Source organism: Apis laboriosa, unplaced genomic scaffold (genome assembly GCF_014066325.1).
Source record: "Apis laboriosa isolate Shangri-la unplaced genomic scaffold, ASM1406632v1 scaffold23_cov150, whole genome shotgun sequence".
In the NCBI taxonomy this organism is placed as follows: Eukaryota; Metazoa; Arthropoda; class Insecta; order Hymenoptera; family Apidae; genus Apis; species Apis laboriosa.
The window spans coordinates 3,764,479-3,782,780 of NW_025222452.1; the positions used below are offsets into that span (position 1 = coordinate 3,764,479).

Consider the following 18,302-nt stretch of genomic DNA (forward strand, 5'->3'; position numbering starts at 1 on the left):
CGTGTTGAAAAATACGCGTGATTAAAAATATTTGACCGTAAATAATATTCGTGTATATATACATATGTATCATATTCTGGAACGTGTACTCTGTTCGTGTTTGAACGTGACTGTTTCTCGAAAAAGCGAGCCGAAAAAAAGGAGGGGAGGGGTTGAGGGGTTGTACTAATGTATCGATTATCTCGACCGAGCTGTTCTTTTTTTTTTTTCTTTTTTTACTATTTTTTTTTTCTTTTTTTTTTTACTATTAAAAAATGACCGAAAGTGACGACAATACAGGTTTCTTCTGACGAGGATACGCGTGTTTCTTGATCGCAACTTGGTCTCAGTTTGCTTCAATTACCACATACTTGATTCGTCTGCGCTTTTTTCGGTTCTTTTTTTTTTTTTTTTTTTACTTTCGTGCGAAGGTCGGTGCGTAATCGAGGCAGGATTATACATATGCGGGATACCGGATCGCATTTTCGTGGCCGTAATACAACAATCAGCGGAAGAGATCAGTTAGAGAAATTCGCGTCGCGAGTCGTGAGAAATCTAATTACTTTTGCCTTCTTTCAATTCACCTTGCACTTCGAGATACGATTGGCGATCGATCCGATAATAACCGTGTTCCAAACGAGTTCGAAAGTATTTGGTGTTTTAGTAGTATTTGGTGATTCCAACCGATCTCGCACGAATATTTCCGACTCGATCCGTAGCTTTGGTTTTACTTATCCAACAGATCGTAATAACAAGATTCGTCTACGGATGAGATTCCATAGATACATTCATTCATTTCAGGAAGGAACAATCGCGAAAATGCTACGTCTCGTCTAAATATGCTCGGGTGTGCTCAGTCTCGGCTACACAGTGAAGGGGAGGGGGAAAGGGTTTGCGTTTCCAGCGTTAATTTTTCTCCCCTGTTCTTCTTCGAAAATCGTTCGTTCGTTTTCCCTTTCCGTCATTGGATGACGGAAATGGCACGGTAATGGCACGGTGAATTATTATATGCGTAAGTGGAGGGGGAAAGGGTGGTGTCGTGTGTCGAAGCGTGAAATGACACGAAGGGGAAGGGAGGGCGGGGGAGGCAAGAGAACAGAAAGCCACTGGCAGCGCAATAATAAAAATACTCTACTTGCAAGCAAAAAGATACTACTACGATAGATAGATCAACAACGGTGGGCAGCGACTTCAAGAAAGAGATAACAAAATGAGAGAAGAGAAGAGAAATGGAGGGAAAAAAAAAAAAATAGAATGAGAAAGAGAGAAAATATAACAATGTCGATCGCGTAATTAGTAATATATATATATATAAAAGTGTGCACGCGCATCCCATGAAAAATCGCGAGATGCGTGTGTACCAAAATGGTATCGCGATATACGATATACGAATTCATGATATGTACATAATTAACGTTGGATGAACGTGGCAATTAAAAAAAAAAAAAAAAAAGAAAAAAAATATCGTCGATCAGAGTGGTAGTGATACATATATATGTAGAGAGAGAATAATAATTATATATATATATGTATAATGAATATGCCGACATGGGTAGAAATAGCTTAAGGACCTGCTTCTGGGCCATCGACTGCATCTGCTGGAACATGATCCTTTCCTCCTCTTTTCCTGGAACAGCAGAAAGCAACGAGAAGCTCTTGGGATGTCTGCTCGGAATCCAGATTTTCGGACGGTAGCTGTCTGCGTTTTACACGATTTAACATCAATTTTTAAATATTTCTTGGCATTGGTTCTCTTCGAGATTTTTATTTTTTTTTTTTATATGGGAAAGGGAGCGTGATTTTCTTTTTGTTTTTTTTTCTTTTTTTTCCCTCTCTCATGAAAATGTCACAAGATGAAACACACTTCTTCCGTGGTTGCGCAACATTTTTCGTAATTTTTAATAACAACAATAACGAATTAATTTAATAACACGGTTACATTATCGGTTCACGTTTAAGCACGAAGAGCGTTATCCCAAAATATATTTTCCTCCGTCTCTCATCGTTTTAAAAATTAAACGATCGTGCTCAAAGTCCTCCAAAGAAACGAAACCGAAACGGACATTACACGCTACATTAAAGTATCTAAGTATTCTAAGTTTCTCGAAAGCCCGAAGATGAAACTCGGTCGACCAAGCCTTCCAGTATCTCGGTCACAGCGAAAGTCAGCGATATTATTTTCGTGCGTCCAGCGCGAAACGTTGTTACGCAAATAGATGGATTCTCTCGCCTAGCCTCTCTCTTCACCATTTGCATCTCCCAATGTTTACGCCACGCGATCGACGCGGTTGCGACAAACCTTTTTCCACCCCGATTATTAAATTACGGGCGAAAATTAGATAGATAGAAACGTGACTGTATGCGCGCGGACAAAACGTGCGTCTGGAATCTATCGAATCCATCCCTTTTTCCTGTTCTACTCTGTGCACCCTCTTTACGATCATCGCGCGTCTCGCGGTCGTTTATATTATTTTATATTATTTTCCCCGGAATTGGAGAACGCAACGAGCGCATGCTCACTTCAAATCGCGCGATCATTCTCGTGTTTTTATTTTTATACACGAAGCGAGTCTTCGTGGAATATCGTTTGATCTTTTAATTATTCTTTTTTTTTCAAAGAAATGAGGAATATCGTTTGATCTTTTAATTATTCTTTTTTTTTCAAAGAAATGAGGAATATCGTTTTGCCCCCTCCCCCCTTTTTTTCTAAGAATATTTGTCATTATTTCTCTAAAGAGTCACGCGATGCTGCTAATCGAAACGAAGCGAATCTTCGCATCGCTAGAATGTCGTACGTGATGCACGAGGATAATAAAAGTCTCTGCAGAATGATCGTACGTGTAATCTTGGCTAAAAGATGAAACACATTTAAGAAAGGACATACCGAAACGATCTCAAACAAAACTGAAGTGAATTCGCGCGTGGAGAAGATGTTCGTTAAATCAATCCGTCTCTTCCTTTATTCTATAATTAAAATTATTGGATCAAGTTTTAACGATTTAAGGTGAGACAGAGAATTTTACTTGTTTTACATCATCTTTTCACTTCAGTCTTGCCTCGGTCTGAAACTACCTGGAATGCCATTGTTGCACGAATGAGATGTTAATTAGTAAAAATGGCGGTGTTCGTTTAGGAAACTAGAATTTGAATGGAATGCCTCACCCATCCCTTTGTTTTGGAGCATCTCGAGCAGCTTCTTGATGCTTTCATCCCTAGCCTGCAGTGTCTGCTTCTGTGTCTCTATTCTCAATTCCAGCTCCTGTAAGTGGAAAGAAAGAGGAAAACGTTGGAATTGCATTTTAGATGGGCGCGATGAGAGAGCAAATTTCAACTCGGTCGGTAAATAATCGAGAAAAATCCAACCTCGTTCGAATGAGAGAATTCGTTCCTCTCATCTCACGATTTTCCACGAATCCGATGAAAAATCAAGTCAAGAAAAAAGAAAAAAACCAGGTCGTTCCATCCGTTTAACACGAGACCTTTAACATTTTAAAATATCCACTTCTCGTCTTTAATGGGGAAGAATTAACGCATTGACCGATTTTAAATTTCTACGATCGAGGACTTTTTTTTTTCTTTTTTTTTTAAGCACGGTTCATTAATTTTCGTCCACGATGTTTCTGAATTCGAGGATTGTTCCACGTATCGAAATCGAAGGATGAAAAGTTCGAAGCGGGGAAAGTTCGGTTGTTTCATAAAATGCTCGATTTGCGTTACGTCGTTGAAGAAGATAGAGGCGGCGCTTGACGCCCGTATAACGAATTTAGACCGCGTTCCTTTCACGACTCGGAACTCGATTAGTCTCGAGAATTAGACACCTATTGGAGTCTGCTTCTACCTTCGTTCCTTACGTACTCCTGCTTTTCTCGCGAAAACATTTCCGCGTTCCGATTTTTTCTTCACATTTTCTTTATTCTTGCTTCTATTCCAACCTCAACGAACTTATTATTATTCGATTCCAAGAAGTTTAATTCACGCGGTAATTTGAATATATAGAAATTATTATTCGCGAAAAATGGCGAGAATAAAAGATATCGATGAAAGAACGAGAAACGAACAATACCAATGGTTTGTTTTTCTCGAGGTTCGAGAAACAATCAAACCTTCGGGCAGGCATGATTATTTCTCTATTTTTTCGACGAAACCAAAAACCAGCTGCCGGAGGCTGAATGAATTTTTCGCCTATTTCCCAAAGCATGGCGGCCGAAAATAAACGCGGCCGGCTCAATGTTAAACGTTCTAAGTTCAATAAACGAAGGCTTTCCGCGCGGTTTACGCTCGAAATATCCCAACGAATCCACTACGACGAGTTCTCCGCGGGCAAAGATTCTCCTCCTTCCAATTTTACGCGCCTCACTCGAATCGAATTGAATTTGCCAATCGCCTCCATCTCCACCATTTGTCTCCCAATCTTTTCTCCCCCTTTCCTCTTCCAAATCCATCGAAAGAATCGGTGTTTACGGTGGAGACGACATCCGAAAGATCGGCGGGAGTGGAAACTCGATGGAAGGTGGTCTCGACGACTCGGGGATCGAGAAACGAGATCGATTGGTATCGATACGGCGATATTCGATATTAAAGGATGTGGGGACATGCAGCCAGAAAGTGGCTGCATAATTTGGCCAGTGGCCAAAGGCGACCAGTTGCTTCCAGTGCGTTGCACGTTTGACCTGTCTGTGCGCGACCATTTCGCCTGGCTGACCACCACGCTAACTCATTTTCCCAGAATTTTCAACGACGACTCGTTGCTGCCGATTCTTCCAACTTCTTGAACGACTCTTTTTCTTTCCAACTTTTCTTCCAATCGTAAAGAATTCGTAATATCTTTAATATCCATCCTTTTCAGAGAACTTTTCAAACGGGAAAATTTTCAATTTACATCTAATTTATCGCGAAAACGATTGCTATAGAATTTCTTATAGAACTTTTTTTTTTTCCCAATTCGTTCGAGCGTTTCAATCGTTATCGTCCCACTTAGAGCAGGATCAAAAGCGTAATTTTATCGTGGGAGGAGGTGATCGCGAGTTTAATCGGCGTTTCCACAGGAAACGAGCGATTTAACGGTGGACAGGGTTCGTCTAATCTGTGAACGGGTGCGGTTTGAAGGAGGGCACCCAAGCGTCACACGGACAACCGAAATAGACAAGAGGTTTGGGTGTTGTTCGAGGTAAACGACCGATATTGTCTTGCCAACGGTTCTCGATGCTTCCGGAAATCTTGGCAACGGCGGCTATCAGCTTCCCGCAATAACTCCGTTAAGTCTGCCGGCCAGTGGCGCCGAAAGCGATCCAACGGTTTCTCCGAAACCGGCCGCTGGATCAATAAACTCCACGGTGGAACACACGGGTCTCGTGTTGCGCCCTGGTTAAATTAGATCGCACGGAGATTAACGAGATAGTTCCCCGAGCTTTTCGAGAATTTACATTTCGACATCCTGCACGCCTCCTCGCGAAGAATAAAACTTTCCAAAATCGATTCCATCTTTATTTATTTCTTCTATTTGATGTTTTCAATAAAAGAGAGGAAAAGATAGCAAAGATATTATAATACTTTTGAATTTTCATTTTGAAAATTCATTTTTTCGGTACAGTTTTGTTAAAGATGACTCGTAGTTCCTAGACAATGGATGACGATGAACGAACAAAGGCCTCGATCGAAAATAGACTATTCGATTACAATGGTAAGCTGGGTTATAGCTTAGGGGGGTTATTTGCTCAAAGAAGATTTTTTCTTTCATTCAACGAATTCTCTTCGACCGACAATTTCGACTCGATATCGGGTATAAAGTTCCATCGTGGACGAGAGGATTTCGAAGATACTAAAAGAAAAAAAGGAGAAGAAAAGGTTATTCGGTTTCGCGGGATGTGTATGGTTAATCGAGGGGCGGAAACGGAAGGAACGGGGTCGTAGAGGGGAGCGAAAAAGATGGCCGAAGGTTTCGCGATCCGCCTTTGCTCCGCCGTTCTCGCGCTTTCTATCCCCCATTATTCGCGATCATAATGATCTGTGACGGTGGACGCCATTCTTCCGGCGAATTCCAATCTGTGACAGACTCGTGAATCGATGTTCCCTATTCTATAGTCGAAGAAAAGTTCAGGGTTACGTTTCCCGGATCGTGGAGACGGCCGAGTTAAAAATAGATCTGGTATATTTCATTCTTTTCTTTTTCTTTTTCTTCTTCTTCTTTTTTTTTTTTTTTTTTTTTTATTACGTCGCGTCGCGATAAGCGAGGCAACTGGAGCGAGAAGGATTGATAACGTTCCCCCCTCTTCGGTGGAATGCAAAAGATTCGAGTTCGAAAGAATCGTGTTACTGCCGTTAGTTTATCTTCCTTCTCTCTCCATTCTGGAAAAGGAAAGAGAAAAACTCACCCTAATCGTGTCGCGAAGTATGGCGATCTCTCGCGTCAGATGCTCGTTCTCGTTGTACAAAACTTCCATTTGTTGCTGCATCTCGACGCTCGGCCCCCTCATCCGCATCCTCAGCTCCTCCTCCAGTTGGCGAACCATCATACTTTGTTTCTGCAACAGAAGAAACAAAATGAAAATTTTTTTAACAATGTGGTGGACACGTGTTGGGCCATAAAAATCGTGCCGTTTGATAAAAATTGGTTTAATAAGAAGGCTCGTTGGCTCGTTCGCGCTCTTCAAGATTTTCGCAATTGAAACGAAACGTTGGAAAACAAGGAAAGTACTCGTTTCTCCGTCGTTGTTTTCTTATTGTTTTATCGCGATCGGTTGGGAAAAGTTGGTCGTTTTCGAGAGACTTGTTGTTTGCTATATATATATGCACGAGGTTAATTGCACATTCGAGTTACGTGAAACTACTTGGAGCATGAAACTGATAAGCGGATCGATAGAAACTTGTCACGAGGGAAAGCCTCGTTAACCCTTTTGAGAAAAAAGGTTTAATTATTTCTGTTTAAATAAACGCTCGATCTCTCCTCTCTCTCTCTCTCTCTCTCTCTCTTCATAAATTAATGCAAAAACTGAAACAACAAAATGAAGGATCGCAAAACTTTAACGAATATAATCTTTTTTTTCGCTATCAAAAAAACAAAGTCAAGATTGTTAAATTGTCAAAAATCTCGAGTGTTCTCCGATTTCTCCATTTCATAGATAGATATTCACGATGTTGGAAAGATCTGATGATCTGAGAAACGCGATTAACATAAATTCTCTCTCGTGCGTTCTAAAGAATGACGAGATGGAAGTAAAACGGGTGGAAGATCGGGGCCGATTACAAGAATTGAAAGAGGGATCGGTTGATGACTGGTTTTTTTCACGGACAAAGTCAATATTTCTGGCGGAAGTTGGCTCCCCATGCACGTACTCTTTGGACCCGCGACTCGAGAAAGCTTTTTCTCGCCTTTCCAATCTTCTTTATACTTTTTTTTCGCCATTTCCCCCTTCCTGCTTCCTTTCTCGCCCCCCTTCCTCTCCCCCTTGGATCTTTAACTGAATCACTTTGACCTCTTTTCACTCGTTCTTCTTCTTCTTTTTTTTTTTATTTATTTATGCAACTCCTTTCTCAACGTACGTATGTACATTTCTCTTTAACGGTTTTTTAATTTTAACAATTTTTTCCTCCTCCCAAGCTTAAGATTCTTCTTAAAGCGCTCCGAGTAGTATCTTCCTTCATAAGCTTCTTATAAAAAAGTTTTTCCATCCCACTTTCAAGCTTTGGGTTTCAAGATTTTCCTCGATCGGTTTGTTTCCCTTCCCAACTTTCGATATTTCTATTATCTCCCCCTTTCTCTCTCTCTCTCTCTTCGTTATTCTTTATTTCTTATCCCTTCTCTATCCCGTTTTTCGGCGCCTCTCTCTTCTGAATTTCCCACTCAACCCTGCTTCCATGGATATTGTTCCAAGCTCGTTAGACATCGTTAATGACGACAACGCGACGCCATTCGGACAAAGGAGACACAAAAAAAAAAAAAAAAAAAAAAGAAAAAACGCTCTGGCAACCCGGATGATTATAGAGAGGCATGTTTCGACGTTGCACTCTTCATAAGGCGAGCCTATTTTCGTTTCGCCCGAATAAAATCTTTTCTTCCATCGAGATTCTTGCACAACTCAACTCTCGACAAATATATGCGCCATTTTAACAAAATTTTTCAATTTCCAAGTCAGATAACAATTATAAATAAACGTATCATTTCTTTCGACGATCGCTTCAGTCGTAGAATCAACTATCAGAATTCGCGAGGCGGCCGATGAAAAAATCGCACGCTCAGCTTTTTTAATTTTTAATTGTTCACTTTTCATCGTATATCGTGGACAAAGTTTGGAGTGTGCCAAAGGGCGCGCGATGACGACCGGAAGCGGTGCAACCGTTCGATACGTGCCACGATCGACCTGATTTTCGCTTACACGGGGGCGAGGGACGCGGAGGAGGAACTCAACTCCCACCAGCCCGTGACGTCAGTCACCCCCATAACGAAATCAGTCCGCCAAGCCATGGCCGAATTCCCCTTTTCACTCCTACTACCCCAGTTACCTGCCCCGGATTTCTCTATCGTCCGTCCACCACCCTCCCCCAATTTTCCAATTTACAATATCCCAACTAATAATAATTTGAATAACCACCGCCTTTACGATTACCTCGAAACTTCCAATTCGATGAAATTTTAATACCTCTCCCCCCTCCAATTGAAAGGAGTAGTTTTATTTTATTTTCTCTTTCTCGAATTTAATTCGAAGAAATTCTCAACGCGCGATGCCTGTGCCTCCCTAATTGCTGTCGAATCGAGAATGGAGGGAGCATGGAGGAGGAATCCAATTTCGACGGAACTAACGCGCCGAATTTTAACTTCGCGCTTTCTTCGCGACGAGGGGTGTAACGATCCCCCCGCCTCCTCCCTCCCTTGGTTGTCGAGGTCGCGACAGGGGAAGGGAGGCAAGGGAGGGGGTGTCGACGTGTACACACGACGTGTCGCGTGTTCCGCTTTCGAAACGATTAGCCCTCGATTAACCTCCCCTCGACGGCGGAGGGAACCCGATCTCCCCCTCCCCCATTTCTCCCTCGATAACAGCTCTCTCGGGGGTGCGATCGGTATCGTCCATCGACACAGTTTTACACCGGCCCCGGCTATCGAACGCGAGAAAGGGGGCGAAGGAGGAACGAGGAAGATGAAGCGGGGGTTTAAAGTTTAAACGAAGCCCCTCTTAAGACGAGATCCTATTAACCACCTTGCGTAAATCCTATCTCGCGATGGAGTTTCTTCTTACGCCGCCGTCCAACCCCTCGTTGTGAAAACAACCTCTCCTTTCCTTCTACGCAGCCTTCCCCCGGGGATGCCGTTTGATAATGGACGCTGACCGTTTTGCCGATTGAAACGAATCGGGTCGACATTAACATTTCATTTGAATACGGATGAATATAGGGAGGGAGGGAGAGAGAGAGAGAGAGAGAGAGAGAGAGAGAGAGAGAGAGAGAGAGAGAGAGAATCGATGTTTCTTTTATTGTTTAATGAAATTTTGGTTAATAATGGTGGAGGAAAGAGAAAGAAGAAGTTAATGAAATATGGAGAAAGAGAGTATCGATGTTTTTTTTTTTTTTCTATTTTTCAAGCGCTTGAGAGAAGAGTCTATTAATGGAAGGGTTAATGATAGGATGAAAAGGGTGTTTATCTGTGTTTGGCAAACAACTCTGACGAGTTGAGAGATGGAAAAAAATAGTTTGAATCTCTGTGATATTCTTGTATACAATTATGATATTCTTTTGGGATGTAATTTTTGATAGACGTTCGAAGCAAGAACTTAAAGGAATCTTTTATTTGGAAATGAATCCTATGAGAAGCTTTTTTCGTTAAGAAAAATCGAGAATAGATTTTGAATAAAAATTTTATCGACGTTTTGTAGACGCGATTGGATTCGACTATCGGTTTTATCGTTGTAACCACTAAAGCGAAATGAGAAAGAAATTTCAAAATGGAGACCTATAAACCGTTTACGTTCTTTAATTAAAGTGTTTTCCCTCGATGTTATTTTATCATAAATTTCCTCGTAAAAAAAAAGAAAGAAAGAAACGAAAGGAGAGAAACGGAAGAGTGTTCCAACAGCACGCGATAACGAGCTTCGCAAGAAAAAAAAGAGAGAAAAAATACGAAATGGATCGTAAAATGTGACGTAGTTTTACCAAGAAACAGAGCAAAGTATTCTTTGATTTTTTTTTTTTTTTTTATCCAGGGTCGTTGCACGATAGATCGATCTCTCTCCGTGGCTCGTGCATGTCGTTTAAATATTTTTCATCTTCCCTCCTCTTTTTTTTATAATATCCCCGTCCCACCATAAATAACTATGAATTAGATATGCACGTGGTATACGAGCTCACCGGCCACAATATGTTTACGTTATCGTAATTGTTAAGCGACAAAGGCATCAAGCGTTCAACCATTTTCCTCGTGGCCATAAAATGTAACGATATAAAACACGCTCGATACGTCACAATACGCGTGCACAAATACACACGGCGCGATATAAATTTTATCGCGAAATATCGAGCCGAGTGGAAGAGGAAAACACGAAAACATCCATCGTTGACGTCGTTTCGAAGTTGGATTGGAAAATTTTGGAGAGAAAAGGAACCGATACTTTCCCGATGCTCGGAGCAAAAGTTTCGCGGAGAGGGAGCGCATCGAGTAAAAATAGAAAAAGAGCCGGAGATCGATCGTTCGATGGTAAATAAATGATAGATCGAATCACGAGGCCTTCGTCTAAGTTTACTTTTACCCTTTCGCTGCCATTTTAAATTATGCAGCCAATCTGTCGTGTTTTTTAGTCCTGAAACGAAGCGTTCACCCTTTCTTTCTTTCTTTCTTTCTTTCTTTCTTTCTTTCTCGATCCTTTCTTTTGTTTTCTCCCTCGTAAACGATAAAATCAACGATGCAACGACGGGGGCGACGCGTATAGAAATCGATGACGTCAAGCGCGAAGGACAACGTAAAACCGCACCATCGGATCCTGACGATTTAAATTCCCCTGACCTAAATCCCGCCATTCTCTCTGACCGAATTTCGCGTATGTGGGTCATCCTGCCCCGTTTGACTATTATAACACCGATACCAACGCGATCGTTCCTGATTCGATAGAGAAAGAGAGAGAGAGAGAGAGAGATTTATGGCATTCTTTACTCAACTTATCTTAAACATCACTCAACTTAAATTAAACAGACACTCGACTCGAGTTATTCGAGGAGCGAAGTTGTTGTATCGGGAGAAAAGTAGGTGAATAAAAATGTTAAAAAAAAAAAAAAATAGCCATTGTTCGAGAAGAAAAGTGTCCATTTGCGCACGGATAGAAAAAATTGGCCTTGACGGTTTCCACGCTTTTCTTAGATTATGGCCAATAACGAGATGCTTCGAGGGAAAAGTTTCTATGGGGGTTTTTTATCGGGCAAAAATCGATGCATAAATATCATCCCTCAAAAGGGATAATTCATGTTGGTTGTGTGTCGTTCCTGATAAAAATAATCCTCTCTCTTTGTCTCCTCGCTTTCCATTCTTCCTTCATCGATTATTAAAAAAAAATCGACGATCGTTAAATCCGTTGAACAGATAAGTCGTTCAAAACGTGGCAACGAGGCCGTGATCCCCTCCCCCGATTTTTCTCGTTGCTTTCCCGTGAAAGCTCAGCTTTATTCGATCTGTGGAGGGAGTGGAGGATCGCGAGGAACCGCGGCCACAGCCGCGAGATAACCACGTTACGAAAGAAACGACAAGCGTTTCGTGCCAGACGGCCTCGCCTGGCAAGCCTCGCTTCTCGCCAGAAGATCGATCTAAGGTACGACGACCCCAAGAAACCAGAGAGTCGTTTCTACGTTTGCGTTGTAATATCGGGTTCTGCGCGCCCCCTCGCTGCCCACAAATTAAGGAAAACTCTGTTTCAAGAAAATTTTGTGTCCTCGTTTTTTTTTTTTTACAAGCTTCGTAATTTAAAAAATCTCGATTATTTTCCGTGCAAAATGATTCGAGCAACGTGCATAACGCGATAGACGTTAATTCTTATCCTCTTAATCTTATTCGAATTATGATTTCCATTCGAAAAATTCAAGATGACGTAATAGTTATTCGTTATTATACACAAATTAATGAGAATAGATCTTAAGATCCATTTCCAATTTTTGGAAAGAATTCTAAAGAAAGGAATCGTAGTGTGATGAAAAGAAAAAGAGAGAGAGAGAGAGAGAGAGATTCATTCATAAAAGAGATCAAACAGAGGGGGGGTAAGGGTTACACGAAACTTCCAGAAACTTCTTCTTCTTCTTCTTCTTTTTCTTCTAAGGGGGCTTTTAACGATCCATCGGGGCAGGCCTTGGACGATCGTGGCCCGTTCCACCGTGAAAAAGTCTTCCATCAAAGTGTCCGCTTCTCTCTGTAACTCGCCAACACCCCCTTCACCTCCCCGCCCCACTTCGTCGAAGTCAACGGGGCTGTGTTATCGATCGACCGTGATACGACCCTTTGTCGTCCGCGTATCCTGAAATCCGTTTCCCTCGTTCCAAACGAATCCACGACACTCGTTTCGTGGAGAAACGAGGGGTACACTGTTTCCACTCTGGCAACAAACGCACCCTTCCTCGCAGGAATTCGAGCAATTAAAATCCTTGTTGTTCCAAATCCTTGCCTCCCACGAAACTGGTTCCCTCTCTCCCACTTTAGTTTCGCCGATCTCGCTCCCTCGAGATTCGAAGTTTCCAGGATCGGTTCTGGAATCTGTTCGGGGGAAAAATCGGCGGCTTCGCCCCCTGGAAATTGGCGAGTCGTCTCGAGCTCGTTCTTTAGAGTTTGTCGAGAGAATCGTTCGAAGGGATGGTAAGGGAGACGAAACGAGTCACGTCACGGTAAATCGCGAGAGACAATTATTTGGAGCGCGGCGTTGCTCGTGTTTAACGAACCTCCCTCTCGTTTAATTCCATTTAGTTTAGTTAGATTAGATCGGTGGCAAGATTAACTCCATCCTCGAGGCGCCCACTTCCCTCCTCCCCCTCCTTTTAAGACAAGGCAATCTTCCCTTCGACTTTATTTTTCTATCTAAGATCTGTCTCGGTTCCCCGGGGACGGAACTCGACCAAGTAATATTCACGATATGTATATTTATTTCGACGAACGAATTAAAAGATTTCTGTCGTTTCTGCCATTTTTCTTGTAAAAAGAAATAAATAAATAAATAAAGAAATCCGACTTACTTTTCTTTTTTAAACAAATTTTGAGAAATAAAATAGACTCGTGAACATTTTTGAGGATCAAATGGGATCCTCGTTTCCTCCTCCCGCGAGAAGAGCGTCTTCTTTCTTCGTTCCGTGAAAGAAACTAGTGAAAGGAGGGTTGATTGTAAATATCATACCAAATTACAAGATTGGCCGGAGGGCGGCAAATTATTTCGGATCGGCGAAGACTGGGCGGCAAAGGTTAACGAGGTCGGGAATAGGAGGTATCGCGAATGAATTCTTCGCAGAAGGAGGGAGAGGAGGAAGCGGGTCACCCCCGAGGTGGCTCGACCTCGAAAAAACCGACCGACGTGACTGTGCTCGATTTTTCTCCCCGCAAGAGAAAATTCCGTTGTCGATGGAGATCGATTCAAGAAACGAAATGGAAACCTCCTCTGGAAACTGGTCGTAGTACACGCGTTTTATGAGACAGGAAGGAAGATCGGAAGGGGGGAGGGCGAGCACGAGGGACGACGAGGGCGAGTTCACGAGGAGGAAGGGAGAAGAGGAGGAAGGAAAGAAAATAGGGTCACGTGGAAATGGGGGAAAGAGAGCGAGGAGGACAGGCATCGTCGCGCGAAGAGGGAAGAAGATGAACTGAAGAGAGGAGGGGGAAAAAAAAAAAAGAAAAAAGAAGGAAAGAGTATGGGCAAATATGAAGTGTATGAAGGCTGTGTGTGAGAAGTGAGAGAAACGAGGAAGTGAGAGGGAGGAGTAGGGACGGTGAAGATAGGAAGAGAGATAAAATGGAGGAAGGGGGAGAGGAGGAACTACCAGGTGGAAAGAAAACGAACGAGGGAAAAAGAAGGGGCGAAGAAGGAGACGAGGAAAGGGAGGAAGAGGTAGATTGTGGCGGAAAGTTCGGAAGAAGGAAAAAAACAAAAGAGAGCGTGCAAGCGTGAGAAAGGCACGGAGAGAGTCAAAGGTGAGCGCGAGAGAGAGAGAAAGAGAGAGAGAGAGAAAGAATGGAGGCTGGTAGGGGTGAGTCCCTGTCGCTCGATAACGCCTCTGCTTCTGCTCCGTCATCAGCTGCTCTCTCTTTCTCTCTCTTTCTTTCCTTGTTCTTTTAGATTCTCTACCTTCGCTATATATATCTAATATATCTAATAGAATAATTAAAATTAAGAATTAATCAATTATCTCTTAACTTAATTTAAAACAGATAATCAACAAGATTCGCATTTGTGCGGAACGAAAATAAAATGATTATTTCGCATTAATTGAAGTATCGACATTAGAGTTCTTTATTACTATTGCATTCATTACTATTGCATGCTGCATAAAATGTACGTTTCTTGATGGCTTCCTTCCTCCTTTTTTTGAACGCATTTGAACAAAGATAAAAGTAAAAAAGAAAATCGATTGTCCAGGAGGGAAGGTGGAAAATAAACGAGGGGCAAGCACGCATCGATGGTCCGTTTTATCTTCGATCCTGCGAGTTGACCGGAGCGAGTCGCGCGGGGCCAGGAATCGTCGTTCCGTGGCTACGTGGCCGGAGAAATGGTGGTCATGCATCACGCGTGGCAACGGTAATTATGTTGCCCGTTGGAAAATGGGTCTGGCTCGGAATCGTATCTAACTCGTGGATCGTTTCTCTACGAGCAAAAATCGCTCGGCGTTCGTGCGATCCTTCTTATCAACCGCATCTCCATGTCCCATGTGTGTATGTGTGTGTACGCGTGTCGTGCACTCTTTGATCGAAGAATGCAAGGATAACAATGACGAATTTACGTTTAAAACTTTTTTTTTCGCCATCATTAAGAACAATTAATAAGGAATAATTCTTCTAGTCAATTTTGAAATCCTGTACATCGATTCCTAGATCGTTAACATTTCTTCTTCCTCCGTCGATCCGGCTGCGAATTGAAAAAATAACCTCGTTCCCACGTCGATGGAATTGAACGGTTATCGGGAAAACGAAACGAAACGCATGAATCGTGCAAAAGCCGTTGCGAATGGGGAGGGGAAGGGAAAAAGTGGAGGTCAGCTGGGATCATCCGTCTATCTTATCGCGCCACATGTTGGCCCTTTCCGCTTGCCAAAGGGGAAAAAAAAAAGAATAGGAAGGAAGGGAATAATAATTGAAACGAAACGTGTCGCGTATCGATGTTTCAAGGTAAAATAGCGAATCTGTTACGACGATACGAGGGGGGGATATATTTATTTTCAGAAAAAAGAAAAAAAAAATTCTAACGGTCCTTTTCAAGCCGAAGATAGTTTCGTGAGTCGTTGCATGGAATTTTTAGTGAATGGAAAGAAAAACGAAACGGTAACGTTTGTTATCGAACTTTTGGCATGTCGTCAACCATTAAGCTCGATGCATTTGCATTGGTTCTAAATCGACCACGAAGCGATATATATATATAGAATAATCTATATAGAAATAAAAAAGAAAAAAGGAAAAGAGATGGAGAGAAAGAAGAAAAACGTACCGAGTTTTTGCATTAGATCGCGACAGCGGATCGATTTTAAACTGTGTGCGCTTATGTCTGATGAACTTCGATGGCTGACATACACGGAAATAGCCGTGGGGGTCATCCCATTAAGTAATCTGACATAGATTACGGAATCGATATCGAAGATTAATTCGTCGTCGCAGCACCGTTTTAGTCGTATCTATCCTCCCATGCCATCGTCTAAGAAAACATTTGAAGATCGAAAATAGATGGATATTTTCTAAAAATAATAAACGCGCTTGCCTACATCTTTTTCTCTACATTTAATCTTAAACGATTATGCGATTATTTATTACGGATCGTTCGATATTACGATATGAATTCAATGTCTTCGCTATATTCTTCCAAGAATTTATTTTAATTTTAATTTTAATTTTAATTTACTGCACCAAGGAGATTGCAAAACTCAAAGGCCTCTCGACCGGTCGCATCGTAATAATTTTGGCCGAGGAACACGAGGCTTGGAGCGAGAGGACGGAGCCGTCTAAGCCGAGCAATCGTGACGCCCTGCCCGTGTACAAATAACGGAGAGTGACACGTTGGAAGTCACTTCCTCATTAAAGCCGCAGCATGCCTTCAAAGCATGATTTATAGAGGGTTACGCGAGATAACGTAGCGCAACCAGCACTAGGAAAGATTATACGCGTCGAAATGAATTCGAAATGAATCGGTTGTGGATCCGATTTAACTGCGTATTCGAAAACGACCGTTTCGAGGGAACGGAAATCGACGTTACGCGCGTTTTCATTACGTTTTAGAATATTCGAGTAATTAAGATTAATAAGGTAAAGCAAGAGGAGAAGAGAAGAGGGGGATTCGAATTATTAAGTTATTAAATAACATTAGCCACACTCCGATATTCCGAATAACGAATTTCGAATTCCCTTCGTTTCTCTAAAGTTGGTTAAAAAAAAAAAAGAAAAAAGAAATATTCGATCGAGGGAAAAATGAGCGCAAGAAGGAGTAGTATTATAAATTGAAGCAGAAACTCGTAACGATTAAGTAGCCGCAAAGGTACATCGGGAAAGTTTTCTCGAGTGGCGGTCGAAATGGCGAGGTCAGCTTTAGCAGAGATATTAAAGTTTCTTTGTTCAAGGGGGGATATTACGTGTACGTAGATACTCTGGAAACTGAATGGCGTCAGATGGTGAAACACGGTTGTTAGAATGCTCCTGTAAAAAGCGCGAAATACGTCACATTTCGTTGCAAGGTTATCGGTTTGTCGAGGATGCGATAAAAATGGACGACATCGAACATTCTCTGACCTCCTTGTAAACGTAACATTTCCATTTCAGAGAAATCAAAATCCTTTCTTCTTTTCTTTCAATCTTCGTATTGCATTGTAATTAAACAGATCCTCTACTCTTTTTTCCTTTCCTTTCTCCTCTTTCCCCCCTCCCTCCCCCCAATTGGAAACGAAATCCTCACGAAATTACGAATCACGATTCAACGATGCGGGGCGAGCAACGTTATTGACGAGGGACAAACTCGTAGGTGGGAGGGTGTTGGGCCGGATCGATCGATTCATTTTCGAAGTCCACGAGAGACACGTTTACTCTGTAACCCCGTGGAACAATGCGGTCGTGCCATAGTTAGACCGCGTGGCATAGGTTCTCGCTAATAATCCGCCTCGATATATTTAGGCCGATCGATATAGACGGATATGTATGCGCCGCGCTTTACGGCGGACCTGTACGCCACTTTCACGAACAACTCGACTCCTCTTGCCGGCCGGATGATTGTTTCGTCTGTGGAGAAACTTGCAATGCCGCCCCTTCGAACGTACTCCCTTTCTACACGCACACACATACACATACGCATACACACTTCTATCTTTCTTACGATTCTTCGTAATTAGGAGGGATATCGTAATTTCTCGAGTTTGTCCGGTTTCGAGTTTTTCCGGAAATTGAGAGGATTTTGAGTGGAATTTGGAGGGAGGGATCGATCGAGGAATTAGAAATGGGGGTGGTAAGCAGGTTTCAAAGGGATCGTTCAAGTTTGGACGAGGGAAGGAAGAGAAGAAAGAAAGATTGGCGTAAAAATGGCACAATGACAGTGTCGGGCCGCCTAATTCAGACTTAGCGCAAAAATAATTTGGGTTTCTGGGTTATCGATTCCGAGGAAAGGGGAACTGTATTCCAACGGGCAATATCTGTTCCGTCGAATAATTTTTACGATATTCGATAATATTTTTTTCCAACCTGACGCCAATCTTCGTTACTTGTTCTCCTTCTTCTTCTTCTTTCTTTTTCCCTCCCTCGTACCGTTTATCGACATCGTCGAATTATTGAAATATTGGTGTAATAATTTTCTTTGCACGATTCTCGGAAACGATCGATTCAATAAATATTGAAGAGACAGATAAAGAAATAGGACGAGGGATACGAAGAAAATATATAATATAATCGGGAAGATTACGCGAGAGGTGGAATTAGCATAGGAAAAAGGACAAGAACGATTCCGGTAAGTATGATAATGTTCCACGGAACGAATCTCCATTTCCAGACGATATTGTATATCGCGTTTTACCCGGCAAACGCCACTTAAATCCCTCCGGTATTCAATTCGAAAGCGGCGAGGACAGATGGGTATGCTCGTAAAAGGGAAGCTAACGAGGACATTCGGAATCCATTTTTCTCGAAACAGGACTCACGA

General features: G+C 42.2%; 1 protein-coding gene across 5 annotated transcripts in view; it reads right to left on the reverse strand.

Moving 5' to 3' along the window:
- LOC122713193 (ELKS/Rab6-interacting/CAST family member 1) overlaps nucleotides 1-18,302 on the reverse strand; it is a 57,634-nt gene that overhangs the window by 33,623 nt on the left and 5,709 nt on the right. For 3 of the 5 annotated variants that reach the window (XM_043933419.1, XM_043933417.1, XM_043933423.1), the window contains exons 2-4: nucleotides 6,351-6,500; nucleotides 3,142-3,238; nucleotides 1,551-1,678 (exon numbers count right to left, since the gene is read on the reverse strand). In XM_043933419.1, coding sequence (XP_043789354.1) covers nucleotides 1,551-1,678; nucleotides 3,142-3,238; nucleotides 6,351-6,500 — 375 coding nt within the window. Of the gene's footprint in view, nucleotides 1-1,550; nucleotides 1,679-3,141; nucleotides 3,239-6,350; nucleotides 6,501-18,302 lie in introns of those variants that run through there. The other 2 variants (XM_043933420.1, XM_043933421.1) reach the window with 2 other exon arrangements.